This window comes from Haemorhous mexicanus, chromosome 14, assembly GCF_027477595.1.
Source record: "Haemorhous mexicanus isolate bHaeMex1 chromosome 14, bHaeMex1.pri, whole genome shotgun sequence".
NCBI lineage: Eukaryota > Metazoa > Chordata > Aves > Passeriformes > Fringillidae > Haemorhous > Haemorhous mexicanus.
This window is the reverse complement of record NC_082354.1, coordinates 3,852,514-3,880,287: the sequence shown is the minus strand read 5'-3', so window position 1 is coordinate 3,880,287 and position 27,774 is coordinate 3,852,514. Positions and strand designations below refer to the sequence as shown.

The 27,774-nt window shown below is 46.3% G+C and overlaps 1 protein-coding gene across 3 annotated transcripts in view; it reads right to left on the bottom strand.

Moving 5' to 3' along the window:
- Positions 1-26,375, bottom strand: part of AMOT (angiomotin) — a 51,887-nt gene extending 25,512 nt beyond the window's left edge. Inside the window, exons 1-4 of one of the 3 annotated variants that reach the window (XM_059858927.1) lie at positions 26,269-26,375; positions 9,614-9,779; positions 7,294-8,212; positions 251-704 (exon numbers count right to left, since the gene is read on the bottom strand). In XM_059858927.1, the coding sequence (XP_059714910.1) occupies positions 251-704; positions 7,294-8,165 (1,326 nt within the window). In that variant the 5' untranslated portion in view covers positions 8,166-8,212; positions 9,614-9,779; positions 26,269-26,375. Of the gene's footprint in view, positions 1-250; positions 705-7,293; positions 8,213-9,613; positions 9,780-14,519; positions 14,691-22,909; positions 23,700-26,268 lie in introns of those variants that run through there. The other 2 variants (XM_059858925.1, XM_059858926.1) reach the window with 2 other exon arrangements.
- Positions 26,376-27,774: the final 1,399 nt, after the last annotated feature.

Below are 27,774 nucleotides of genomic sequence, written 5' to 3'. Positions count from 1 at the left end.
CTGAGGAGGATGTGCTTTTGAGCATGGTCAATGAACTGTTAGCAGAAAACCGAAGGCTTTGATTCCATCTTCTGCCAAAGTTAAGCTGATGTCCAAAGGCACAGGACACAGACTAATCAATCTGCATACAAAAGACTCTAAAATACATCATCAATCCCTTCAGCAGAGGAATCCAACACTTGCAGGTCAAATGATTCAATTAGGGACTAGACCAGAGACAGGAGAATGCCTGAATTGCACAACCACCCACCTTCTGCAGCCGGGCCACTTTCTCATAGCACCCATCCAGCTCCTGCCGTAGGGACCGGTTCTCCTCGGACAGGATTTCCACCATTTGCTGGGCCCTGGACACGATGGCAAAAGGATCCACTTGCACCTGCTGGTAGGGGGAAGGGATCTGCTGGGCCCGGGGCATCATGGAGTAGGAGTCGCCTTGCTGCTGCTGCGGGCCCAGGAAGGGCTGGCATAGTCGGTACAGATCCCCCTGCTGGACTGGGTTGGACAAGAAAGGCTGCTGGGGCCGTGGCAGAACGCCAGGATCTGCCTGGCTGGGAGTCAGAGGTTGCTGGTGCTGGGAAGGGGACAGCCTAGAGGGTGGTGGAGACTGGAGCAAAGTCAAAGATCCCAGGGATGTCAAGGAAGAAGTTGGGCTATGGTGGTGAGGTGGTCTCTGTTGTAACTGCAGCTGCACATCTGGGTTCTGCCTGGAAAACAGAGAGCACAGGCTCCATCACAGTCATGCAGAGGAAGGTGCACAAACCAGGGACAAGGTGTGTAGCCCCTGTGCACAGGTCTTCCCACACAAAATACTCAGGTGAGGCTTTCTTCCATTTTAGAAGTCTATTTTTAAAAAGCATTTCAAAATCAAATCTTTAGCAGAAAATTTATTCTAAGGGCACGAAGGTGTTTCCTAGAAACTATTTTTTTACAGAAGTACTAAGAGAAAGTGCATCAACAACTACTGGCCAAAATTATTTTTGTAACTTTTTTCCACACTTCATGGATAAAACTGTTCAACTAAGGAATGCTAGGAACAGGCTCTTTTGTTCTGGCCTTAAATGTGCCATCTGTCATCGAGAAAACAATTTTCTTCTGCAAGCCAGGATAGAGAGTTGAAAGCATTGGCTAAGCTTGATGCTACTATTCCAGCATCACTAATCTGAGCTTTCTGAAATATCAATCAATAAACTGCAGCCTGGTTAAATGAGACAATTAAAGGATTTGAAAACCAGCCTAAGAATCAGAAGCAGCATTTCATTCCAATCTGCCCTGTCCTATGCAGTAGGTGTGTTTACTGCTCCTAACAGTAACCTCTGCAGGCTATCACAGACACATCTAACAATCTAAAACATGCCTGAGTCCACCACAGAACTAAATCCAAGCTACACCCTCTCACATTTCCCAGGCTCTGGAGATCCCCAGCTCAACTCCTGCTGCATTAGCCAAGTAAGAAATCTCCCTGAGAAGACTGTGTGGATTTATCATGCTTGGATGACCTCAGGAGGCAGGATTTGCTTTCTCCTCCAAAAACATTCAACCTTTCACTTCTCTGGATGTTCTTTATTCTAACAGTTGAAGTCCCTCCTTCTTCATGCTGCAGCCAGTCTCTTCTTGAGCATGGAGCCCAGGCCAGAGCAGACCCAGCCTGGCAGCTCAGCATGTCCTGCTGCTCTGACAAAATTCCCACCCTCTGGGATGCACTTCAGCCCTGCAGCTGGAAAAGCACACACTGTTGTTCCACCTGGCCAGAGCTGCTACAGAATACCCCTGTGCTCCCAGGAGGGACTCCTGCCCTGCAGAGGATGGACAAGGCAGCTCACAGCATTCCCACAGCACCAGGAGCCTTGGAGGAACTCACAGCAGTGAGCAGGAAGCTGAGCTGGGAGCTCAAGGGTTACACACAACGCCTCTGAGCCCAAGTACAAACACACAGCACCATCCTTCCTGCTCTCCAAGAAAGAAGGAATCACTCCTTGCACTCACCACTCACATCTGGCAGCAGCACAGGGGAGTTCAGCAGCTCTCAGCCCAGCACAGGGTTCACTATTTCAGCATCATGCCCTTCATGTCTTATTGCCCTGCTTCCCTGCAGAGAAACCTCCAAGCTCCCGCTCAAATTCCTTAATGGGGAAACAAATCTAGCCTTTGTTAACTAAGAAAAAACAAAGAATCACTGCTCCAGCTACTGTTTCTCTCCTCCTCACATTCAGGTGACTGTGGTGCCTGCCAGCAGCATCATTTCAGGAGCTGTATTTCCCCAGAAATGATCATTTGCAGCATGAGGATTTCAGGGGTCATGCAGAAGAGTGATGTGCAATTAATTTCCTCAGGAATGTTCAGTTTAGTAGCAGCAATTTTGTTCTTCTCCTCCCAGGGGGGCAGCTCTACTTATTGTTGCACTGATTTCATTAACTTCATTTGCCAGTTCTCATAATGAAGAATGAGGCAAAACCATCACAGGCCATGCTCAAGGTCACCTGGTTTGTCTCAGGTGGTTTCCAGCTGCTTTCTTAGCTCACCCAGTTGTGTGCAGAGTTAAAACTTTGCATCCTCACAAACCACTCACCTCCCTGAGTTTATTCTTTACCTATCACCACAGCTCTGCTTTGATGTTGTAATCAATTAGGGAATAACCTTGCTGTGACATTTCATCTGTGATGACCCTCAGAGTCAGATCAAAAAGAAATACATTGCCAGTCTGCCTCATGGGTGCAAAAAAACCAATTTTCAACCTACAAAACATTATTTTCCAGTCTGAAAACAACCTGGAGCAGTTACTCAGGGAGACTGGTGTCAGTGAGTTAATCTTAAAAGCCTTGTGAGGATGATTTAGATGCCAATGTTAACATTTTGAGCTATTTGACTAAAAACATCTTGTTATTCTGTCAACAGAGACCCAGTGGCAGAACCTTGCCATCCTAAGCACCAATGAGATGAACAAAATGATGGCCAAAGAAAAACAACAGCAGCACTTTAATTCTGAAGGGCCAGTGGAACTGACATGCCTTGTAATGATCCTTTCTTTTTAAACCTATTGTAAAGAACAACTCTAGGAAATCATGGCTGAGTATTTCTAAACAGGATACATTTCCAAGAATTCCAGCATCTTGGCACTCACATCCAAAGCCTCTCATAGTCTTGAAATTATACCAATCTTGTGGGCTCAAGCTAGAACATGAGAGCTTGGAGCCTCTAGTTCTGTGGCATTACCAACAGCATTAGGGCTTCCAAAATGCCACAAATGCATTTAAATTCCCTGCAGAATGAGACAGCACAGCTGGATCAATACATCCTAAAAATTATATTTTAAAAAAATAATCTTTAAAAAAATTGTATTTTAAAATCCTAGTAACTTCACAGTGACACCAGACTTTTTAAGATTTGGCATGCAGACTTTTACATACACATTTAAAGAACTTTTTGGCATGCCCACTGCTTACAATTTTGTCTTATAAAATACTTACATACATTTTGTGGGTAACAAATACCTGGCTCTGGGATTTCTTCATATTAACAAGAGAAATGAAGAATTTATTTCTCTGGTAAAGCAATTTTGGGTGGAGAGAGTCAGAAAGGTAAACAAACACAACTTGGATTTTTCAGTATTTTTATGCTACACTGCAAAATGTAAAGGTAAAAATGGCTATTGGTGTCACTTAACAGTATTGCTGATAAAATGGTAGCAGAAAATTCCCTCCACGAGAGAATGAGTCCTCAGGTAACCCTGCAATAGCAATCACAATTTTATCTGAACCAACCACTTTAGAAAAAATGCAGACTCTCAAAACACATACACAACAAAATTACACAATCTCCTTCCATTTGCCTCAGTGTCACAGAGACCTGAATAAACCAAACGCAGGGGGAGAGCAAAACTCAGAGCAATTATCCCCACAAGTGTTTGGGTTTGAAAGCATAACTTTGATGGCCACTTCTCTGTGCACCACGCAGGAATTTCTGCTCTCTGGCATGGAGCAGGGGAACTCCAGAGAGGCCAAGTACAAAGCTGGATTTATGGCTCTGCAACCACCAGGGTGAGCTGAGCTCTTGGGGCAGGAAGGCAGAGCCAGGGAGTGAGGGCAGCTCTGCAGCCATGGGGTGCTCGGGCTGCCAGGACACAGGGTCACACACAAGGCTTGTGGCACAGCAGCACAGTGGGGAAGGCCCAAGAATGAAGGGACCAGGAAAGGTCTCTGGCTCCTTAGGGTTTTTCCTAATGCCTTCCCAGCTTCTCCTGCCTGTTTCATGTTCAAGAAGCTCCAGTTCCCCTCCTGCACAAACCAGGAAATGCTGCCCGCGGGAGGGAGCAGGCTCCACTCCATTACACAGCCGAAATCAAACCCAGGAATTTTTGTTCTGCTGCCCAGTCACACCTGATTAGCCCCCACTTTGATGCTGCTCAGGGGAACGAAGTGCACACAGTGATTTACTAATTATGGGACAAATTCTGCAGACCTCCCTCTCAAAAACTTTCTGTGAAGTTCGATGGGATTAATCACCACAGCAGGAGCTCAGTCACTTGGGCTCCAGACAGAGGATGGCGCTTGAATCAGAGACAAGGAGCTTCCTCTGCACCCAAACCTGCACCAGACAGGAGCTTCCTCTGCACCCAAAAAGGCATCGGACAGGGGCTTTTTCTGCACCCAAAAACGAATCAGACAGGGGCTTTTTCTGCACCCAAACCTGCACCAGACAGGAGCTTCCTCTGCACCCAAAAAGGCATCAGACGGTAGCTTCCTCTGGACCTAGAAATGCACCAGACAGTACCTTCCTCTGCACCCCAAAATGCATCAGACAGGGCCTTCCTCTGCACCCCAAAATGCATCAGACAGGGCCTTCCTCTGCATTTAAAAATGCATCAGACAGGGCCTTCCTCTGCATTTAAAAATGCATCAGACAGGAGCTTCCTCTGCACCCAAAGCTGCTCCAGCTCTCGTTGTGCTGCCTCAGGAGCCTTTGCAGCCCCAGGACACGGAGCCCAAGGCACCCATGCTCTGCTCTTAGACTGGAGAGTTGTTTTCACTACCAATGCTCAAGTGCAGCTGAAGTATTAGGGAGAGAACTCAACTCTGGAGCTTCACATGTGGCCAGCCCTCTTCTAAACTTTCTGTAAAATTTCCAAACAACAGCAGAGATGCCTCCGGCATGCGCGGTATTTACATTAAACCAACATCATTACCAACATGCACTGTTCCCAAACTTACACCGCCCAGGAGCAGGTGAGGCAAACTGTTTGCAGACTGGTTTAAACTTACCACACAGCCCATTCCTTTCCCAGACTGGGGAGGGTGAAGCATGAGAATGCTGTGAATTCCCCAATGTTTATCTTGCTCAACGAGTTTTATTTAACCGCATCATTAGGTCACCCTCAAATTCCCCCGAACAATGAGGGGAAAAACCCGCAGAAAAGGGTGTGGCTTCGGGAGCAGAGAGAAGGGGCTTTGTTTCCTTGACGCACAATTCAAAAAATGCACACATTTACCAATGCCAATGAATCCCGAGAAAGGCCGAGCCGCGGTGCAGGAAAACTGGAGACTGCAAGGACGCTCCTGGTGAGAGGCAAAAGCTCTCCCCGGAGCTGTTTGCCTTTTAAAATCCCCACACCATCACCCAGCTGCACCTTTAGCAACACAGAAGGTTTCTTGTCTAAATGACAGTTTCTCTTACAGCATGTGGGAGAGGGAGGGGAACAGAGGACTCGCTGCCTTCCTTTGCTATGCTGCTCTGTAATTTATGGATTAGTCTTGCAATTGTTCTACTGCTCCAGCATTTGCCTGCAAAGGAAACCTCTCCTCTGTGCAGCTATTTAGGTTAAAAAGTAACCTCATTAGATTCCCAGTGCTTTGAAGACAAATTTCAGTTGCTTCCCCTACTGGAAACCTTGCCAGCTGAACCTTTCTCCTCCCCCTCCTTCCCCCCACCATGTTCTTTCAAAGCAGCCAGGATCCATCCAATACAGACAAAAATCACCCTGTCTAGAGGAGCTGACTGTTGGCGTGTTTTCAAATACCTCTCCCTTGAACAGCAAGCAGGCTACATCTCACTGCATATAACATAAGGAGTATTTCTGATGCAGCAGAACCACTGAGGAGCTGTTTCCCTGTCCAGTATGCACAGAGGTTTGAAGCCTTTGAATTTGCCAAAACATTTGCAACGAGCTTCTACTATCATTACCCCCCCTAAACCCTTTACTTCCCCTTTTCCTGGCCTCTTTATTATTTATTTAGCCAGATCAAAGGGCCTTTTCATCAGGCTTGTATGCTGCTGAAGTCATTTCAGATCACAAACAATGGTGGACAAACTCTGAAAATAGCTCCTCATAGGGCTAGGAAGGTTCTGAGCAGATTCAAATTCCCTAAAGCTCAGACTCTGCTCCCAAATACTGACCGGTTTCTTCATGTTCCCCTCAAAATGTGCAAACACAAACTCACAGAGACCTCTCCATTTACATCCTCCCGTTGCTCCTTTGAATTACCCTTTTAGCTTCAAAATGAGGCCACAATCGTTACAGCAGATCCCAGCTGGTGTCAGGCAGAGATGAGATGGTATGGGAACAGTAAAGTGAAGCTGGGGTTTTAGCCCACCTTCATAAAACTTCATCTTCCCACACATACATCAGTGTTTGACTCAAGCCAAATCCAGCTCCTTATCTAGAGGGAACCAGAACAGGCTGAGATTTCAAATGAAGCAAGAAAAATGAGCTAAAGCTGAACAAGCAAGCCTGGGATGAGGCACAAAGCATATTCCATTTTCCTCTCCTACACTTCAGGCCACTGAAAATAAAATTCTAAAAACTCTACAGGACGCTCAGAGGTGATTTTTGCTACCTGCACTATTATTGCTTTCATTCACTTTCTCCTTTCCTACATGATGCAGTTTGAAGAAAAACCTTTTTCTGGAGGATGTAATTAAAGAACAACTTAAGTCTTGCAAGAAATAACTGCAAGTTTCTACAATGAATCACACCATAACTTTGGCTTTTGCAGCAAAGCTTTTGTGAGCCTCTGGAGCCTCAGCATTGAACTACCCCATACCATAAAAACAAGTTGGCTTGTTTTGGATTTTTTTTTTTTGTTTTTTTGTAAAAAAGCATCGTGCCTCTCTAGTCAGCTACTGAAGCAGGTAACAGTCCTTCCAGACAGACTGCAGCTGAACACAACATGTCACCTCACATAATGAAAATGGGGTCTTTGCTGAAGGAAAACCTGCCTCAGGAGTGAGGGTGACGGACTGAGTTTTATGTTGTCATTCCCTACGTGGCTGTCACAGGGCTTGTTTTAAAGTCTTTCTTACCTGACTGAGCCATATTCAGGAGGATGCTGATACCTCATCATAGGCCCATCAGATCTTCCCTGCTGGCTCATGCGATGGTCACTATAGAAATGCCCCGAGTCCTGAGGCTTGCAGTTCATAGACGGGGTGGACACGTTTTTGTAAGGGTACTCTGGGGGAGGCCCCCGCTGCTCCATTCCTTTGATGCTGGGCTGGGAAGGGGGCTGCACCGAGTTCTTGTAGAACTCATTGGAGCCAGAATTTTTGTAAGGGTCGCTGGACTGCTGGGGAGAGAGCGGGGACAGCGGGGAGAGCGGCGCGCTGGTGACGGGCGCGTGGGCCTTGACCCCGCTGGTGGCCAGGGACAGCTGCATCAGCCGCTCGCTCAGGGAGCGCACGTGGCCCTGCTTGAGGTCCTTCAGTCCCTCGTCCTGGTGCACCTTCCCCGGGCTCACCCGCTGCACCGTGGGCCGCCCCTCAGTCCTCATCTTCTGGTTGGTGACGCCCGTGACGTAGAAGGCGGCCCCGACGCTGGCGTGCGGCTGGCCCCGGAAATACTGCGACTGCACCTTGGCCTCCTCGTAGGTCGGGAGGTCCTCGCTGTTCTGGAGCCGCGGCGAGAGCTGCTTCTCCATGATGCTGTTGTCCACCTGTATCTCCTGGCCCTGGGGCTCCTGGCGGGCAGCATGAGTCACAAGCTGGTGGTCCTGGGAGCTCAGCCCTTCGTTCTGAGAGGCCGGGCTGCCGGTGCTGCTGAAAGGGGGGGCATTGCCTGTGGCTTGCTGGTGTAAGGCCAGAAGGTTGCGGTTGTCATTTGGGTTCCCGTATCGGAGCTGCTCCTGCAGCAGGCGCTGTAAAACTGTCGTAGCTGCTTGCTCTTCTGAATTCCTCATCTCAAAGTGTGGTGCCTTTTGGGTGGAATGTAAAAGCTGCCCTTGACCTGAGGAAAGGAGACACGGTTATTAGCGCCTGAGTGGATCGAGAGGGAGAGACATTCAGGAGCGAGGCTTGAAATACAGAAAAAAAGCAGGTTAGATTACCAAAGGTTCCCATAACAATGGGGGTCATCAAGGCCCATGGAGACCTAAGAAAGACGTGCATGCCCGGGGGGCAAAGCCTCAGAAAGGTGATGAAAGGTGACTTGAAAGTTTATAGGCAAATCAATCCACTGCAAGCTGTAGGGATGCGTGCCAAATACCTCAGACAGCATCTCGGGTGAAAAAAGGAGACGTGGAATTCGCAGGATGATGGTAAAAATGCCTGAAACCTGTTTGCTTTATACTTGGAGTTACCAACAGTGAAATACACTTCCCATATTTGTAGGCAGACAAGGATAGAAGTGTGAAAACAGCAACTTGTCACTTTTAAGGGAAAGAGAAAAAAACAAGAAAGAGGCCCATTGAGATAGCGTATGGTTCAAAAGAAGTAAAGAAATCTCTCGGCTTGGATAAAGCAATTAATGAATACCTAGTTAGCCAGCAGGTTTTCAGAGTTATGAAATGCCCAGAGTGAGATCAGCACCTCTTCTCCCCGCTGCAGAAAACCCCAGGCACGGTGCAAGTGAGGACTCGGGAACTTCCTGCTGTACAAAGGCAACCAAATCCTCACACATCTAAATACCCTCAGCGGAATGCATGCAAATGCAAGGGGAGGAAAAAGAGTTGTCTAATCTAAGGAACAGAAAAAGACCTCTGAGTGGCAGGAAAAACACCGCGTCCCAATGAGAGAAACACAAAGAGCCAATGTCAGGCACATCCTAAGTACAGATTAAACCAGTGACCAACAGCAATTACATTTTGCTCGGTCTCCCAGTGGAGTCAGGAGTGTGTCATGGAAACTCAGGCCCATTGGCCTTGCCTGAGTTGAAATATCAAAAATTAATGATACCTTTGAGACATGTAACTGAAAGCAGAGCTACTTTTGAGCTAGAACAGCTCAGAACAGAGAGTAAGCCTCACTCGCTGGCCAAGCTGCAGCTCTGCCCTGACAGCAGAACATGTGTTGGTGTTTTAGCATTTTCTTTTGTGACCTTTTTTCTGTATTACACTGTCCCTTAGCAGAAGGTAACTCGTTCCCAACAGTTTGTTCTGTGGCAGAACCGGGATGTCTGAAGGGTCTGCTTTGTGCTGCATCTCCACAACCGCCTCGTTTGCTCCCTCAGACCAGCCAACCCCTGCAACACAAGGACTCCCACTGGGCACACAAAAGCCTTCTGCAAATCTTAATGAAGAGAAAGTTAAAATCCACCTCATTCCAGGCTGCCCACCACGGCAGGAATTCAGGCCCTGTTAGCTGACCTGGAATGTGAGTCCTTTGAAATGCTGTTTGAAGTGGCACATACCTTTGTCCTTCACTTGGAGTTCCCTGGTGAGGAGGAGCAGTTCTGCCACATGGGGGGACACACTCAGCCTTCCTCCTGCAAACCCAAGATCTCCACTCAGAGACGGCTTCAGGCTCCTCTTCAGCAGGCCAGATCACTTGATACTCTCCTCGCTCCCAAAATAATTCTGAGGAAAGCATTGAAAACATCATTTTAATCAGCAGATGAGACCCTCAAAATAATAAACCTTGGCCCATATTTCAGATTTTCCTTTTGTAGCTTCTTGTTTTCTCCCAGAGCCCAACAATTTTGATCCCTTTAGGATGAATGAACCCCCGTGTCCCCAGCAATCTACTCCAGCTGCTGCTTTAATCATGACCATTTCTGCTCCAAGATTAAATGTTGCCAAGTAATGCTTTGTCCCATCTGTGCCTCCAAGTGAAACAGTGATTAAAACCCGCTAATTCTTTAACTCCATTGTTTTATTTTTTGCTCAGAATGAAAGCTGCAGCACAGATGAGGATGCCCTGTGCTTATGGATCCTTTGCCAGTGGTGCTGAGTATTTCCAACCGTGTCAGCAGAAATCCTCTGCTGGACTGTGACACTGTGAAATGCTTGATAAACTTCAACACACTGTGCCTCAGAAATGACTGTGAGAATGATCAGTTTGTGAATATTAGCTTCATTTTACAGACTGGGAAAGTCAGGGGAAGAAAAGGACACTGACAAGAGCTAATGCCAGAAATACATTGCAGAGCACAGCTCTAATTCCCAAAACACTCTTTAATTACGTTACTTTTTTCCTTCAGAATATGAAGCAGTAAAGAAACTTTAACCATTGAGAGGAGAAGCAGGAGAATACAGAACAATGTGTATTTAGGCATGTTACAAGAAGCAGTTACTGAAGGTGTCCTAAAGAAAAAGACAAGCAATGCAAAAGATATGGAATGTATTTGTGCACTCAGTGTGTTCATACTTTAAGGAAAGGCAATGAAAACAGAACTAGCAAAACTAAAAATATTCATTGATACGTATAATTTAGCTTAATTTCCTGGAATGTTGCAAAAAATAAAGTGAGCAGATGTAGTGAAGGAATGCAGACGTGGATACTTCTGTCTCTGACTTATTACAGCACAAATCCACACCCAACAAAAACTATCTCAGATCTGCAAGTTAAATACTTGAGGTGTCAACAGCAATTTCAAGGCACATGAACAATATCTAAGGAGAGAACAAGGCAGTGTTGTGTGGTGTGGTACTTCAAGATGGTGGTTGAAAAAAGCAGCTAATGTCAAATTCTTAACTGGTGACTTAGCTCAAGAGGGATATATTGAAAACAGCTGCCAGCAAATATGCAGTAAGAACCTTTAAACCAGGCATTAAAGATAGCAGATAACTAGAGCAATTTCTAGCCTCTTTTCCCAGTGTTGCACAACAGAAGTTAAGGATTCTTCATCCCCCTCACACCAGAATCATCACTGACTCTTTCTTTTTATAATTTTTTTAAACCAAGCTGCCCTGAGCAACCCTTTTTATTAGAGTATAAAAAGGCTTTTATTATGCAATATGATGCTGCCTTTCCACCCAAAGATTTCTTTTGTCTCAACTGGAAAAATCTAAGGAGGTGGGGGGGGGAATTGTTTATTTTTTTAATACAAAGATACAATCCAGCTTGAGATTCTGCCTTAAAGATTTTTTTTGAACAGACAAATCCAATCTGTGCATGTTTAACTCCTTCAAATGCTCCAGGAACCATTTCACACGCAGAGCTTCACTCCTCAGCACTACCAGCTCATTCTGCTGAGCTGATGGAGGGAGGGCACAGTTCACACTGAAAACATTTGCTGGAACTGAATACTACTAATTTTAGTGTGGGTGTAAACTAGAAATCAACCTGGAAACCCAAAGCAAAAGGTGGGCTGAGATACAATATGAAGATATTCTGGCCAACAAATCCACTTTCTTTAAATACCAACTGGTAGCCTATTTTTTCCAGTTTTATCCCATTATTTTTAATTAACAAAGAAAATCTTGTGCAACTAACTTGGGTGGCAGCATTCCTGGAATCTGCTTTCTGAGCAGGCTGGAAACTCCTGGCAGAGCCAGTGAGTTAACTTTTCTATTAACAAAACACAAAAATGAACAGTACAATTGGTGCTGAAGCCCATGTGTTATTTATTTGGACACCAAACTCTATTTTTTTGTCAGGCTCTTCCAGCAATTTCGGTTTTCTCTGTGCCAGAGGAGGAAATCAGTGAGGTGCACTGGAAAAGTTATGATAGAGCTGGAAGGAAATTGGGAAGGTTCTGTAGATACTTTAAACAAACATATTTGGGGGTTTAGCCTACATCTATTATAATTGATAGGGCTGAAATCAGACTGCCAACAACTCTGCCAAACTGTATGGACTGGATGGTGCACTCTCCACAGCCACAAAGCCTAGAAACACCTTTTCCAGGGGAAAATTCAGGTTTAGATCAAATCTCATCCAAGCAACCACAGTGAGATTTCCCATGCTGAATCAATTTTGCAATTTGCTCCCAAGCATTGCAGCTTTATCATCCTACACCTCATTTTAAACTTTGGTCTGAAATTACTGCAGGTAATTTGAGGGAAAAGTTCTGGAGGAAACATCACAACCTAGAACTGGTAGAACTAAGACAGGAATTGCAAATAATGCTTCACCATGCTGAGATCAAGAATGGACAGAAAATGGGTATAATGTAGGTACTATTTAAGGAAGAAAAGCCTCATGTTTGCAGGGCATTGTGTAAAAACCCAGTAGCTGAGGCTTCTGACTTAAACATCATGTAATTATGCACAGGAACCTTGCCAGTCCCTCGTGAGGAAGGAAGATTAATGAAGAATTTAAAATGATAATACTGCCAGGCTGTAGGGAACCAAAGCAGCACATTTCTGTACAGCATGCAAATATTTTCCAGCATTATAAAAATAAACAAGCTTAGACAAGTGAGCGACTCACCACTGTTTGATGAGTGGCTCTAATGCTATAGCTCAATTAACCTGCATGGAGCAATAATAACCTCACAAGCAAAGAGAAGCATCTTTCTGTAGCTTGTGAAACGAAGAGGAATGCAAGAGTCCCTGTGAGGACAGCCTGTGCATACTTGCCCAGAATTACTGCTTAGCCAAGGAGCTAATTAGCTTACACATCAGGTGGGATGGGAACAGGTTCACCACCTCATCAGGGCTGCACTACAGTTAGACACTTTCAGTTTTACTCCTAAGTTTTGTGTCACTCACACCTGAAACAATCCAGTGTCAGACTTCCAACTCCACCAGTAAATTCTGTAAAGCAATTCTGTGGTTTCTTAAAGGATATGCTCGTGATACTGCCCATCCTGGCTGGCAGCAGGGGATGGGATGCTACCAGGCAGATGAAGTTTTTGGCTGGTTTTTAGGTGCTGGGCTTTCTTCAGACAGACCTGCACTCTGTAATAGAGGAGGGGACAGGAAACAGTGTGGAAAGGACCAGCTGTGAGGTCCCTGGGCAATACTCCCATGCTGAGTCACCCCTGGGTAATGGAAACGCTCTGCTGCTCCATGGCCCGCACAAAGCCCAGCAGGCTGATCCCTGATCCTGCAGAAATCACTCAACCTGTGTCGTTGGAAGGGTGGCTCCTGCACAAAGGCTCACTGTGGAGTGGCTGGGAGCATCAGGGACTCAGAGGCAAGGTCCCAAATTATTTAATGAACAGCGGAGGTTACCACTGAATGCTCTTTGCTTCCTTCCAGTCCTACCCAAAAGGAGGAGGAGGAGAAGGGAGAGAATACACACCAGGCTAGTCCTGGAGAATAAAGATTCCCAACGTCTGGCGCCAACACCCAGACCTGCAAGGCAGCACTCAACAAGTCCCAGCGTTGTGAGATCACTTTAGCACCTGCTCCTCACCAGGAGGAGGTTCCAGACTCCAACCATAAACACCTCCACAGCTCCCATTCAACCCTCCCGGCCCTGCCTGCCTCCATCTGCTGCCCGTGGCTCAGGTGATCCCGGAGGGTGGCAGCCAGCAGGTGCATGGAGTGCTGCCAGCATTACTCATCTTCATTCCAGAAGGGCAGAGTCACCGGGCAAACAAGAAAAACTTCCTTCTTTTAACGAAAAACAAGAACAATGTCACCCGGAGGGGGGCAAATAAGATGCATACCCATTGTATTAGATCATCGTGCTACAGCAAGGAAAGGCCAGGAGGACAACCAAAGACTGGTCCTGGTTTTACCAACTCTCCCAGCCAAACTGAGTCCACCTGAGCAAGGATTAGACTGTCCCTAATCCTGCCCCTCAAACAGTCGTGTCACTGGCACCAGGCACAGGGAAGCCTGGCAGGCTGAAGAAAAGGCAGCAAGTTGCTTGGCCTGGCTGGAGATAAATAAGTCGAGACATCACCAGGGGAAGATCCCCTCTAAATTACATCTGAAAGGAAAAAACTGACAAGACCTTACTTGACCTTTGAATTACTGCTCCCCTCACTAAAAAGTATCAATTTCTTCACAGGGAAGTTCCTATAATCTTCACCAACTTAATTTAGGCTTTATATTACAAAGGGAAAAAAGAATAAATACTTACAAAGCCCAGTATAAATAGGAATGTGTAGTGGCTTTCAAGCACTTTGAAAAGAATGCTTTGGGATTTCAAGTTCCTCCCTAAAATTTTAAAAGTGACAGGAGCAGGATGATTTATTCTGAATATACCAGTCTAATAGGAAAACTAGATGTTTTTATTCAGAATATTTCTACATTAAAACACCACACCACTCAATTAAACTGCCTAACACTGCTCACACATCTGCAGAGTCACAACCCTTTAGGGGCAGGTACTGCCATTTCTGCATAATTAATGAAACACAAATTCCAGCACAGGCAATGGAAGCTCTGCTACCAACTCCAGAAAGGCCAAGATCTCACCTTTTAGATGTCTTCTTGCTAAAACCAGCTCAAGCTCACGCAGCTTCAGCCACACCAGGTCTCATTTCAGAGGGCTGCCTCCCAGCACAGAGCAAGCAAGATTCATCTGCCTCAAAATTCAGCAATTTCCAGTTATTATCCCTGCAGAACTGGGGAATTGCTGCAAGCCCAAGCTGCAGTTTGAATTCAACATCAAGCTTTGTTTTGTGTTTTGAGAATGCTCCACTTCTGGCTGCTGCTGGCACTCAGGCAGCGCCCTGCTTCTGTCGTCAGCAGCCCCTGTCCCACAACTATCCCAACTATGCCTCAGCACCAGTTTCATTGCATTGTGTGGTTTCTCCATTCCTTCCCTGATTTAGTCCAGGCCTCTCCTCGGGGCTCTCAGATAATGAAAACCATGTGAGAGTAAAATGTAATCTTCAAACACGCAAACCAGTTTCATGTGCATTATCAGAAGGGAGCAAAATGTTGACAGTGCATCATTTGTCCCAACAGATAGGATCAGACTCTTTTAATTGCTGCTGAGATTAAAAAAAAAAAAAAAAATTGGAATCACCATCTACATTAAAAATAAAGTCAAAATTCGAAGCTAAAAGCTTAAGCAGCCCTGAGAACAATGGGAAAATGATCCTCAAAGAGATATATCCACTTTGTGCCACCTTAAGGTAGCTTTTCCTCATACGTCAGCTGTGACATCCTGAAAATTTATATCATAAATTGACACAAATGAAAAAAAAGGTAGGTGGAGGAGGATGCAGAGAAGAAAACAACCACTATGGCCTAACTTTAGCATGGAATTTTCTGGCTTTTTCTAGCAATACCACAATTTAAACTATTTTAAGCCCCCATATGGAGGAGCTCTTCTTATTTCAGAATGCTGTTTCACAGAATCCAGAAAGCAGGCAGTAATGCCCCTCCTTTGGTCTCAGGTCTGCTTTTTGTTTCCTTGAGAAAAAGAAACAGCTAAAATACAGGTAAATTGCCAGTTATCAGCCAGAGATGTTGTGGCCCAAGGAAGGGCACAAACCCAGTGCAGTACTGGGACAGCCCAACACCACTGAGAGATCTCAGCGGGTGCCATGGGTTAAAAATATGAATGAAAACTGAAACCCTTCAGAAGATCCAGCCCACTGCACTTTTAGACAGCAAGGATGTTATAAGAGTGGTTTTGGTGTTGTTCTTTTATCATAACCACCTGGGCTTTTCATATGCACCTTGTAAAAAAACCTTTAATTACCTATAAGATGATTAATTGAGCCTCACCACCACACTGGGAGGAAGATATTACTCCATTCATTTTAGCACAGTGGTGACTGGCTAAGTCTTGGCCTATACTGATGTTTTTTGTTGCCACAACTATGTCACTCAAGGAATTGATTTCTTTCAATGTGAGTATTCCAGCAACCACTCTAAAACAGATGCAGTTACAGTAGGAAATAATTGGGTTTAGGTGTATTGCTTAGGAAACCTCGTGTAAACCACACCAGCACGACTTCTGCCTTCCTAACAGAAACTTCTTCACTGCTAGGAAGATTTTCTGTAGTAACAGCAAGCACAGATCCTGCCTAAATGGATCAGGGATGCTGGCACCCCAGGACTTGTGCAAGCAGAAGGCAAAAGAACCTTCTGAGTGTTTTCTACAGCTGGAGAAGATACTTCTGCAAAGGATCCTCAGCAGCTGCAGAAAAATAGTTAAAGATTCAGAGCCCTAATGAACAAAATGAACTTCACTGAGTGCACAGAAAGCAGAGGTAACACACAGCTCCTGGAGCACAAATCCAAGGTGATTAACTTTCCCTGCTCCCCCTGAGAGCTCAGTCAATGCCAGCAGGGCTTGTGCAGGAAATGCACTCAGCTCTCCCCTGCCTGAGGAATGCAGTGCCAGAGCCTCTCCAGGCAGGAAAAGCTGCTGTCCTGGGCTCCCAAGGGAACACATCCTGCAGTTTGCCTCCCCCTGCACCACCCTGGGCCCTGACTCCATCCCAGCCTTTTGAGACTGCTCCATGGAAGCTCCCTTCAAACCCCCTGAGCAGCAGGGGATGGGGCCAGCAGTGTCCCACGCACAGTTCCTACTGCCATCCCTGCTCCCCCAAATCAGAAATCCACTGGGCTTTCAGCACATGCTAAATCCACTCTATCCCCAGCAGTGCTAAGCTCTTTTTATAACTTTTTCTTTTCTAAAGAATATCCAAGTGTTCCACACCCAATCCCAACTCGATGAGAGCAAAAGCTGCTCTTTCTCATCTAACTTTGGAGTGTTCTTTTGTGTCTGCTCTCCACAGATCCCTGATCTTACCCAAAGGAAGGGTGGAACAGGCTATGTAATGGCTCTTGGTCTCTTCAGCCTTCTTCACTTACAGTAAAAAGTGTTCCAAATTTGTTTTTACCCAACACAAATATCAGCATTCAGCTGTGATGACTCCAGAAAATTCCAGATTACTACCTCCTTGTGCACCTCCACAGGCTATCCCAGGATCCCAGACTGGTCTGGGTTGGAAGGAACATTAAAACCCATCTCATTCCAACCCCCCAGCACAGGAAGGGATGCCATCTCACACTGGTTTTAAGTTCTGGCCCTCCAAAAATACAGAGGAGGTTTCAGCTTTGTTTCTTTTCCAAAAGACAATGGGAAAAACAAGGAAAATATATTTTCCCAAGCCCCACAACAAGACAGGCTAGCCCCAGTATGAAGCAATCAAATTTGTTTCAGCTGAACACAGAACCACCCAAATTAGAACAGCAAGAAAAGTCCACCAAACCCTGATGGGAACTAAGTCACTGAAATGTGGAATTACTTTCCTTGAGGGTTACAGTAAATAATCCTAATATATTAAGTAATTCTTTCAAAAAACAAGTTGTGTAGAGACACAAAACATTTTAAAGAAAATATTACCGTGACACAGCTCTTAGACGAGGTCTTACAAATGCTAATTAACTCATTAAACAAAATCCTAAACTGCCTTAATTCATAAACATCCATATAAGAGAACTGTTCAACAACATCTTGGTCTACAATTGGACACTGTAAGTGCTTTGCTAATACAAATAAGCCTTTAAAAACCAATTTTATTGGATCAGCAAACTTCTTTGTCATTTACACAAAGTCTGGTTCTATACTGTGACCAATACTGATGAGCCTTAGCCCAACAGTGGTTACCAAGGAAAATGATCAAGACCTCTCCAAACTCCCAAAGAATTTCAAATATTTAGTATTTAAAAAAAAAAAAGTTATTTTAAGCTGATACACAACCAAACTAGACAAGAGTCATTCTCAGAGAGGACGAGAAAGTAAAAAAGCAGCAAGTCTGAATGGCAGCATTTATCTCTGAAGCCCTTCTGCAGGACCAAGAATGCAGAGTGCCTGCCAGGACCAGAGGAGACACTCAGCTCTTGGGAACAGGAGGGAGCCCTCACTTTTCCAGGGCCAGCCAAGCCCTGTGGGAGCTGCCCAGGACAAGCATGACACATCCAACAACCACCAGCAGGGACCCACAGCTCCATCCCAGGGAGACTCCAACACACGTTCCTCCTGCACCTAGGCTGAGCTCCTCACACAAACCTCTCCACTCTACTAAGACAGTATTTTAAAGCTTTGAAGGGTTTGTTTCCACAGGTCTTTGAATTCTGCTCTCAGGGGGTTTTTTTAATTCATATTTCATTTTCTATTCCTATTCACTTCTCATGCACCAAGCTCCTGCTGACATCAAATGCCTGGTTTGCCCTGAATGGCCATTTATACACAGGTATGTTTTAAATCTATTCTTACTTTTAAAATTACATCCAAGTGTCCATGTAAACACAAATTCCATCAACCATGAAAAATTCCTTTCATTTACAGGCACAGTAGGCAAGTAAGAAAAGACTATATTGCATGTTAAAAAAATTATTGCTCCTAGGAACAACTTCACACTACTTTCCCCCAAAGCTGTTGGATCTTTTTCCTGTCCTGAAGACAACATTTCAAGGCTACTCTGGAGAGTAGGTAATATGCAAGATTTGGATATTTGCTGACCTTAGAGTTCTCCATACAGCCCATTACTTTCACATGGACACAGCTCCAGTGTCAGATCTGTCCAAAGCATGGACCAAATGCTTTTGGAAAGGCTGAAGTTATGGCCATGGAGGCTGCAGCACGAAGCTCTTCCTGTGGCCAGCACTGCATTCCAGAGCTGCTTGGGAATACACTCTCTCCTGTATAAAAGGGTTTAACAACTCCTGCAGCCAGACTGGACTCACAGGGCACACAGGTGCCTGCTCTTTCATAAAAGACAATGATTTAAGTCTACAATATGATGCTGCTGCCACATACGGGGCACGTGCAGAGAGAAGATCAGGTGCCAGGGTATGTGGAAGCCTAACCTAGAAAGTACCTACTCATCAGAAAGCAAGAAAAGCAAAGAATTCCTGAAAGGAATGAGCTTAGAGAAATGGGTTGTGGCCCAGATTCAACACAATGGACTAAATCACTTTGACAAATCCTCTAGTGCTTCCTGCAAGTGTATAACCCCAGCAACAGGCAGCTTGGAACACTTCTATGAGGAACCAAGTCCTCTCTTGTATTTCAGTGGACAGAAGAGGAGAAAGAGAGCCTGGACCTTATTGCCAATCCCCAAGAATGGCTGTTCTCACACTTTTATAAACACTTGGTCTCCATGGAAGGGGGATACCTAGCAGCAAACATTGGCAACCAAGGACATTCCACTCCCACTAGATCGTCCACAATAGCAAGAAGAAGAAAAAAAATCCATAAGGCTGCTTTGAACCCTTTGAGAGGACTTCTTCAAAAGTGAGTGTCTGAAAATACCTTGAAATGTGGGAATGTGCAACAACAGCCAGATAGAAGAAAACAGGCATCTTACTTTATTCTGAAAGCCTTTACACTTCAGCCCAAAGTGGGAACATCCATTAATCCAAGAATTTTTTGCCAAGAACAAGGTCATCATTTTCCTTTTAATTCACAACAGAGCCCAGCACACAACATATTCTGCACCAAAGAGAGAATCTCATCATTTACAGGTGTTTGGAGCCAGGTTTTAGTTTAATGCATACTCTGAACTTGTAAGAACTTTATTATACTGGGTTTTGTCTTCCCTGCAGGTCAGAGCTCTGCAGCTCTTTAAAAGCCACTAGTAAGAATGAAACAAAAAGTGCACAAGGAGTTCTGCCCCACAAGGGGGGTATAAACAGACAAATTCTTTCACTGCCAGAAGTATTTATACATTAACACACTCTTGGACTGTTGATAATTCAAAAATTGAAGACCTATTCCTGTGTATACATTACTACAACAATCTAAACCAAGCTCATATTTTACTCCACATTAAGAAAATTAAGCTTTAATGAGCTCAAATTTTCCTTGAGCTGTTTGCTCATTGCAGTGACAGTGAGCCCCAGCCATGGAGCAAGGCATCATTGTGCTGAGCCCTAGGAAGAATTAAATGGTGCGAGTTGTTCTATCAAAACAACCACCAAAAAAAAAAAAAAATCACATTACACTCAACTGGAAACAAAAGGAAGGGCTAGAAGTGGGAGAAGCATTTATGCTCTGAGAACTTGGGGATTGCAAATTCTGAATTTCACTGTCGTTAGGAAAATGCAGCAGCAAAGCAATGCAACCTTATTTCTAAATAAACAAAAAGATTGGTCAGTCTGCTGATGCAAGACAGACTAAAGAGAACAAGAGAACTATTAAATTATCTCCACTTCTGGGATTCTGGCTATTCTTTTGCAAAGTGAATGGCTTATGCTAATCAGGATGCATCTGAAATGCATCATTCAAGCCTTCTTGTGCAAATACAGTTCTTATTTATCCCAAAAGATCCCCACCAGCTGGCAATGTTTGCATACAATGTTAAACCCAACCTCAAGAGCCCATGCATTATGAGTCATTTTACACTTAAAAACATTAGTTCCCTTCAGAGTTCTCCAAGACCGTGTATCCCACGAGAAGAATTTTAGTGGAATTCAGCAATAATACACTATGTTACCATCCAACTTCCTGCAGCACAAAGAAGTTACAAGTTTTCTGTTGTTCAGTGGGTTTGGGTTTTTTTTCCCTCCTAACAGTGCTTTTCCTCCAGAACATCTTTGGGGAAGGAACAAAAGGATTTGCACCAATCCCTTCTACATGAATCAAATATTTATGCTATACCCTCTTGAAGCACTTTCATCTAGTAACCTATGGAATGTGATCTCCTGACCTCAACACTCAGGCACGTCTAAATCAGCTGCCCTTTGAGCTGTATTAGAGGCCACAGAATTTTTATACATTTCTATCAGGCATATGAAAACCCTGTGGCCCAGCTGTGGCATTCTCTGCCGCAAAGCATTAGTCCAAAGTGTGCTCTGGGAAAGGGGAATGCTTTGCTTGTCCCACGTTTATGGCACAATCTGATGTTGTGTGTCACCAGGAGCAGGCAGGATGATGAACCATCCTATCAGCACATTAACCAGCCAGCACAATGTAAATTCAAGTGTCATGGCAAACTCCAAGATCACATCCCACCACATGGCCACTCTGCCTCCAGCCCCCTCCCCAGGGCAGTTGGCACTGCCTGCAAAAACCTCCAGAATCCAAAAGGCAAAGCACTTATGGGATGAGCAGGCACCCACTCCCTCCATCTGGAAATCCAACCCTTTCCTCAAGAAAAATAAATCATTCTACATTGTCTTTCTGGCTCCCAGGAATCTTTGAAGGATGGGGTTATGTTGCAAATAAGTGTCCTGGAAATAAAAGAGAGGGAGACCAGGTGTCCCAGATGAACCTGCAACTTCAACTACAGCACAAATTTTTCCAGGGTCAGCTCGTGACCCTGCTCCCTCGAGGAGCAGTCACTGAGGTAACCCTGGTGAAAGTCTGACCCAGAGATTTAACAGGGTCATGGGCCTGATGGGAGAGTTCATGCTTTCACAGCAGCCCTGAAAAACCGAGGTGATGCTGCCCATGGCTCACATGGGAGCAGCACGAGGCCGTAGGGAAAGCTCGAGAACACAGCTCTTGTGTTCCCAACCTGACGTGGTAGAAAAGGCTCAGTGCCCTGAAACAGTCAAGCAGAAAAACGTGAGACAGCAGCCAAAACCAAGACCCTGTCCTCTGCCCCAGGAGGGATCCTGGCCAGTCACTTGCCCCAGTCCCCTCGCAAGGTGCCCCAGTGGCTGCCGCACCTCAGCAGAGACTGGGGCACCCCCAGGTCTCCGAGGGTCCAGCAGCTCACAGCACGCTGCCTTGCTGCCCCACCTATTCCACCTTCTCTTCCCACACAAATCCCTCCAGGGAAGGGGAAAAAAAAAAAAAAAACTTAAAAAAGAAAGAGGAACAGGGAGCAGGACAGACCAATATGTAGCATTTCCTGTATCATCCACAGGAAAAACCCACGCAGCGGGGAAGAGCTCAATGTCAAGGCTGGTTTCACCACATGAACAGGCAGTTCCTCCTGCTGGGGGATGCTGTGTGATTCCACAGGGAACAATACAATCCTCCCTGACACAAGGAGTCCCACTAGCAGCCACACAAAATTCCACAGGTCCTTCCCTTGAAGAAATGCCTGCTAGCAAAGAAGGAAGGAGGAATGGGCACAGAGCTGGGGGAGAAGGAAAATGAGACATTCACTGTGGTATTATCACTTGTAAACCAGGACACACTCAGCACTTGGCCCCTACAGAAAGGAGTATTCTGCAAAATATGTTTCCCTGCACAGAGACTGGGCCTCCATCCAGTTATTATGTGCACATGTCCCTGCTGCGTTTTCAGTCTTACTTCGGGAAGAAAAAATCTCAAAACAAAGAAAACATCCCCTCATTTTCACTGTGCACTGTGCCAAGCGTGCTCCTGACCCTGTTCAATAATCTGTTAAGGCGTGCTAATTAGGGGTGCAACACTTTTGCACCTTGTGACACAGCAGTAAAGCACTTAATGTAAAACAAATTCCAGTGTGAAACAAGAAATCAGCCGATGGTGGCAGCCCTGTTTGCACGTGTGATACAGAAATGCACATAGATGCTCCTCTGTGCAGCACGACCAGCAAAGACAATCTCAACACGTGGATTACAAGCACAATGACTGCAATTATTTTCTCAAAAGAAAAGAGCACCACAAGAAACGGCTGCTTTCAAACACAGCCTGACACAAACCCACTTCAGCGACTTCCACCGAGTTTTACTCAATCCAATTACACACAAGTACATCACTATTCGTTTTGGCAATTTACTACTACTGGTGAAATAGGTGGATGAGCATATTTCGTTCTTTTTTTCTTTTGCAAGATAAACAGCAAACTTTACAGGAGAGATAAGTGATGGACAAAAGCTGACAGAGAAGAGAGCCAGTCTAACTCCAGGTTAAGGCCGGAGAAAGAATGCAGAGTCCCTTGCAGCATGAGCACATCTCTTACCTACTGATCTGCTGAAGACAAAAGGGTTTTCTTCTTTTCAGAAACTGGACACTTGTAGCTCGTTGGGTCAGTCACACAAAGCTTCCCTGCTGCCAAAGGTATTCTTTTTCCCCTCGGGTTTTTGTTGTTGTTGTTTGGTTTTTTACCCCAGAGAGTAAAGGGCAGAACAGTGGATTCAGCAGGGGCAAAGGGTGGAATTCGAGATTTAACGGGCTGGAGAACTGCAGAGCTCTCTCCAAAAGATGCTGTATTTCAAGGCGCTTTCATTTGCAAATCCTTCTTCATCCTCAGTGTCAATAAAACTGGAGGAGGGGGAGTAAACTTTTTTTAAACGCAGAAGTAAACCGGACTCCACAGTACGGGGAATATGATACAAACTGGATTTACAGCTCGACTTTTTCTTTTATTAAAAATAAATATACTTTCAGAACAGGCAATCGAGCTGGAAGGGGGGGTAAAAAAAAAAATCCCAGAGTCAGCCAGGACCTGCCCGCGGTCGCTGGGAGGAGGATAGCGGTACCTCGAGAGCGGCAGAATAAACACAAAGAGGGGAAAGTCCGCGTCCCGGCGGTGGCAGCTCGGCTGTCAGTGGCAGCGCCGCCCGGGGCAGTGGCAGCGCCCGCGGCCCCGGCAGCGAAGGGCGGCCCGCGGCATCGCGCCCGGGCGGGCTCGGCTGCGCTCGCTGCTCCTCCGGTTACCTGTGCGCGGCGGCGGAGCGGCACCGGGCGGGCTGGGCGGCACGGAGCGCAGCGGAGCGGGCGGCACGGGCGGCTGGGCTCCCTCCTCCGCCTCCTTCCGCTGCTGAGGGCGCGGGCGGCCCGCGGGAGCGCTGGGCCGGGGCGGGCAGGAAGCGCCGCCGCCCCCGGGCCCGCCCCGCCCGCGGCACCGCCCCCGCTCCGCTCCGCTCCGCCCGCCGCCGCTATTGTGTGCGGACACACGGACACACGGACACACGGACACACGGACCTGCCCGAGCCGCGGGGAGCAGCGCTGCGGATCCCGGCCCCGCGCACGCACCCCAACAACCCCACCCTGTGCCCGGAGCGGTGTCCAACGCTCCCGGAGCGCTGGCAGTCTTGGGGCTGTGCCCTTTCTCTGGGGAGCCTGGGCAGTGCCCAGCACCCACCGGGGCAAGAACCTTTCCCGAATACCCAACCTAAGCCTCCCTGACACAGCTCCAGCCGCTCCCTTGGCTCCTGCCCGTGCTCACAGAGATCGGAGCTGCCCCTCCACTGCGCCTCGGGAGGATGTTGAAGACACAACGAGGTCTCCTCCAGGCTGAACACACCAAGTGCCCTCAGCCACTCCTCATAAGAGTTTCCATCTAGACTTTTCCCCATCCTCGTAGCCTCCTTTGTACACTCTTCTAAAAGCTTCGTATCTTTTTTAGACTGTGGTGCCCAAAACGGCTCAAAACATTCGAGGTGAGAACACCCCAGTGCAGAGCGCAGCACAGCAGGACAATCCCCCCCCGGCCTGGCTGGTGATGCTGTGCCCAGTGCCCCCCAGGACAGCCCTGGTCCCTCTGCAGTAGGAGCCACCTGGGCAGCTGTGGAAGCACCGACAGGAGTCAGCCCCACCCAACCAACCTGCCAAGCCACTGGACTGAAATGGGTTTATAGCAATGTACACCAGCCCAGGACTCACCCCCATTTTTGCTGGCCAAATGCTGAAAATAAATGAAAGCAAGGCAAGGACTGATCATGCCTAACTGCATATAGACAGGGTATTAAAGAAGATCCCTGTATATAATGTTCTACTTAAAACCAAAATGTACATCATGTGATCTTCCAAAGCTTAGGCTATCCTAATAGGCAATATCCACAGCCCTCTATTACTCTGGCACAGCTGGAAATAATGGTCACAGTGGAAAGATGAGACTGAAGGCACTTCAGTTCTTCCCAAATACAATTCTGATTTTGCTATGTTTCAGCACTTTATCACAAGATAAAAGATGGTGGCCACACTCAGAAGTGGCATTTGCTGAAGGCTTTAGTGCCTGGAATCAGAGTGTGGAATTTCAACTCCTAAAACAGTTTATCTTTAAACATTCCACAACCTTTACAGCAAAGCATGGACTCACCGCCTTTGTGCATGTGACCCCATTCAAAAGCCTGTAAAAGGATCCCAAAATGCTGCTAAAAAGAAATACTTAGGGCAGTCTTGTTTAGGAAGATCTAATAGAGGATTAGTAGTGGCAGTAACATAGTCAGCTCTGCAGTCTTTGCACCAGAGAGGCAAAGTTCTTGTTCTGAAATGGGCTAAGCAACACCAACTTCTCCTCACCCCATCCCTGTAATCAGGGCAAAGCCCCAGTCTAAACAAGGCTGAGAGATAACAAACTGGTCCTTCTGTAGGGACTTATTTGTGTACAAACAATCTACCCTGCCTTTCTCACAATCCACCTCCTCCTCCAGCTTTTGCATAGGGAGCACTGGAATCCTCCCCCAGCGAGGCCGTTCCTGTCCTGCACTCCAGAGGAGGACAATCTCCCAGTGACAGCTTCCACTTGGCTCCTGGTCATTACCTTGCAATTTCAAAAAAAAGAGCGAAACAGAAAACTGAATGCAGCTGTCACGGTGTCCACAGCTGATTTAATGCATAAAGGCCTGATCATGCAAATATGAAGCCCACTAAGCAGTACCAATTTGGCAAGGTTTGAGGCTAAGATGCCACCAGTTTCCAAAAAAAGCCCTGAAAGTGCAAAAACTGGCCACATGTCAAATCCTTGCACTGTGAAATTTGGCCTTCGTGTGAGGAAAGAAGGCATGATTCAGCCATTTACCTTTTAATCACTCTGAGCAAATAAATCCTTTCCGACATTCCCAAATGTTAGCACTGAAAAGAAAGACTTGGCCAAAAATTCAGGAAGTCAAATTACAGAAATCCCAAATGCAGCATCTATAAACAACTATTTTTTTCCCCCCTCATAACCAACATTCATTCACTGGAATGTTTTAATGGAAGAAATGCAGAAACACATGTAAACAGCTCATTAACATCCCATAACCTTACAGTTTGAAACGCCAAAGGAAAAAAAACAGGCAGTGGAGAAGCAGCTACTGAAGGCGGCATTTGCTGGATGCAGTGGGGCAGCGTTGTAAGGGAAATTAGCACAGCTAGAGCAAGGGAAAGAGTTATAAACTGTGCTTCAGTCACACATCCTGTCTCCCTCCCACATGCTCAAAGAAAATATGGGAGTAAAGAGAGGAGGCAGAGTCATCAGGAAAGCACAAGCATTGCTTCATGCAGGCACTGGGGAGCAGCGAGCCTTGCCCGAGGCGTGTTAACCTCGGCTCCTCTGCCGCCTATTCCAGGAGCACTGCTCGTGTTCAACCCACACAACTGGAGATACCAACCTTATCGGGACTGCAAAAGAACAAAGCTGCATGAAATCCAAACTCTCTTCCTTGAAGCACTCTCCCCCTGTATCCTCCCTTCACCCAGCTCCCCGCCCAGGCCGGTGCTCAGGAGCTCCAGCACACATCTGAACGGCTGCCAGCGGAGGAAGCGAGCAGTTTCCATACACACATCACGCCACAATGTGGGAATTCAGGAAACAACACAAGAAAGGGGTTCCTAATAACTGTTCCAGCGTGCTCGGGCCAATTTATGCAATCACACAAAGGTCACGGTGGTTGTGCTGAAAAGCACAAAAGATAAGCGCTACAACGGCAACTAATTCAAAGTAGGAGAATAAATCTCGGGCTTAGGAAAACCTGGAGCTGCTCCACCTACAATTTTTAAAGAGGTTGTCCTTCACATTCTTTAAAATTCCTCCATCTTAAAGTTCCTCGCTCCAGGAATGGCTGTAACTCAGGCGCCCTTTGTCCGCAGCAGCTGGAGCTCAGGAAGCTGCTGATATTATCCCTCCTGTACAGACACAGCTCAGCTCAGCTCAGCATCCACTCAGCACACTGCACAGGGCCCTGAATTCATTTCCCTGCATCTCTGATCTCGGGCCAGCCTAACAGAGCTTTTCTTCTTGCGCATAAAAATAAAGTGTTAGCAGGGCTCAGAAGTGGCATTTAGCTCTTGGGGCCAGACAGAACGTCCCCACCAAAGTGAGGGGCTCTTTGTCTATAAAATACATTATTGGGCAAAATGACCCTACAGTGAACAGACAGTAATACAAAGAAACAGGAAAAACCTAAGAAGAGGAACTGAGGACGTTTGCCAGGAATGTGAGCAGGAGCAAGGAACAGGAATTTCTGAAAAGGGAGAGTGTATTTCTTGTCATAGAGGACAAAGTCAGCATGCCAGAATGGTTTAAAGCTCATCTCATTCCACCCCCTGCCTTGGGCAGGGACACCTTCCACCATCCCAGGTTGTCCCAAGCCTTGTCCAACCTGGCCTTGGACACTTCCAGGTGTGTTTGACAGACACTCATCAAATAAAAGGAAGTGAGTGAACCAATACCACATGTTTGGGAACACAGATCAAACCAAGACAAAAAGATTTCAAAGCCTCGTAAAAATCACAAGAAATGTGTGGAGAAAGCACCAAGGTACCAGAAGGTTGAGTGGTTGGTCCAAAGTCAGGCTGGGAGTTCAGTCTGCACTTGCAGAGGCCCTGCCTTGCTGCCCACATGTACAGTGAGCTCAGACATGCAGTACTGCAGCTTGTGCTGCTCTTTCACCACCTGGTTTTAGCACCCAGCACCTTCAGGCTGGCCATGGCCATCTTTGAGTCATTTGCAGAGGATTTGGTGTTGCTGCTACATCCAGCCCTGAGCTGTAACAAGGCCTGGAAGGCACCCTCGGGTCCTGGGCTGGGTATGGCTGGAGAGCAACTATGATTTCTGAATGGAAAGGGAATCAGACAGATGAGAGATTGAGGCATGAACTACATGAGTTGTTATTCAC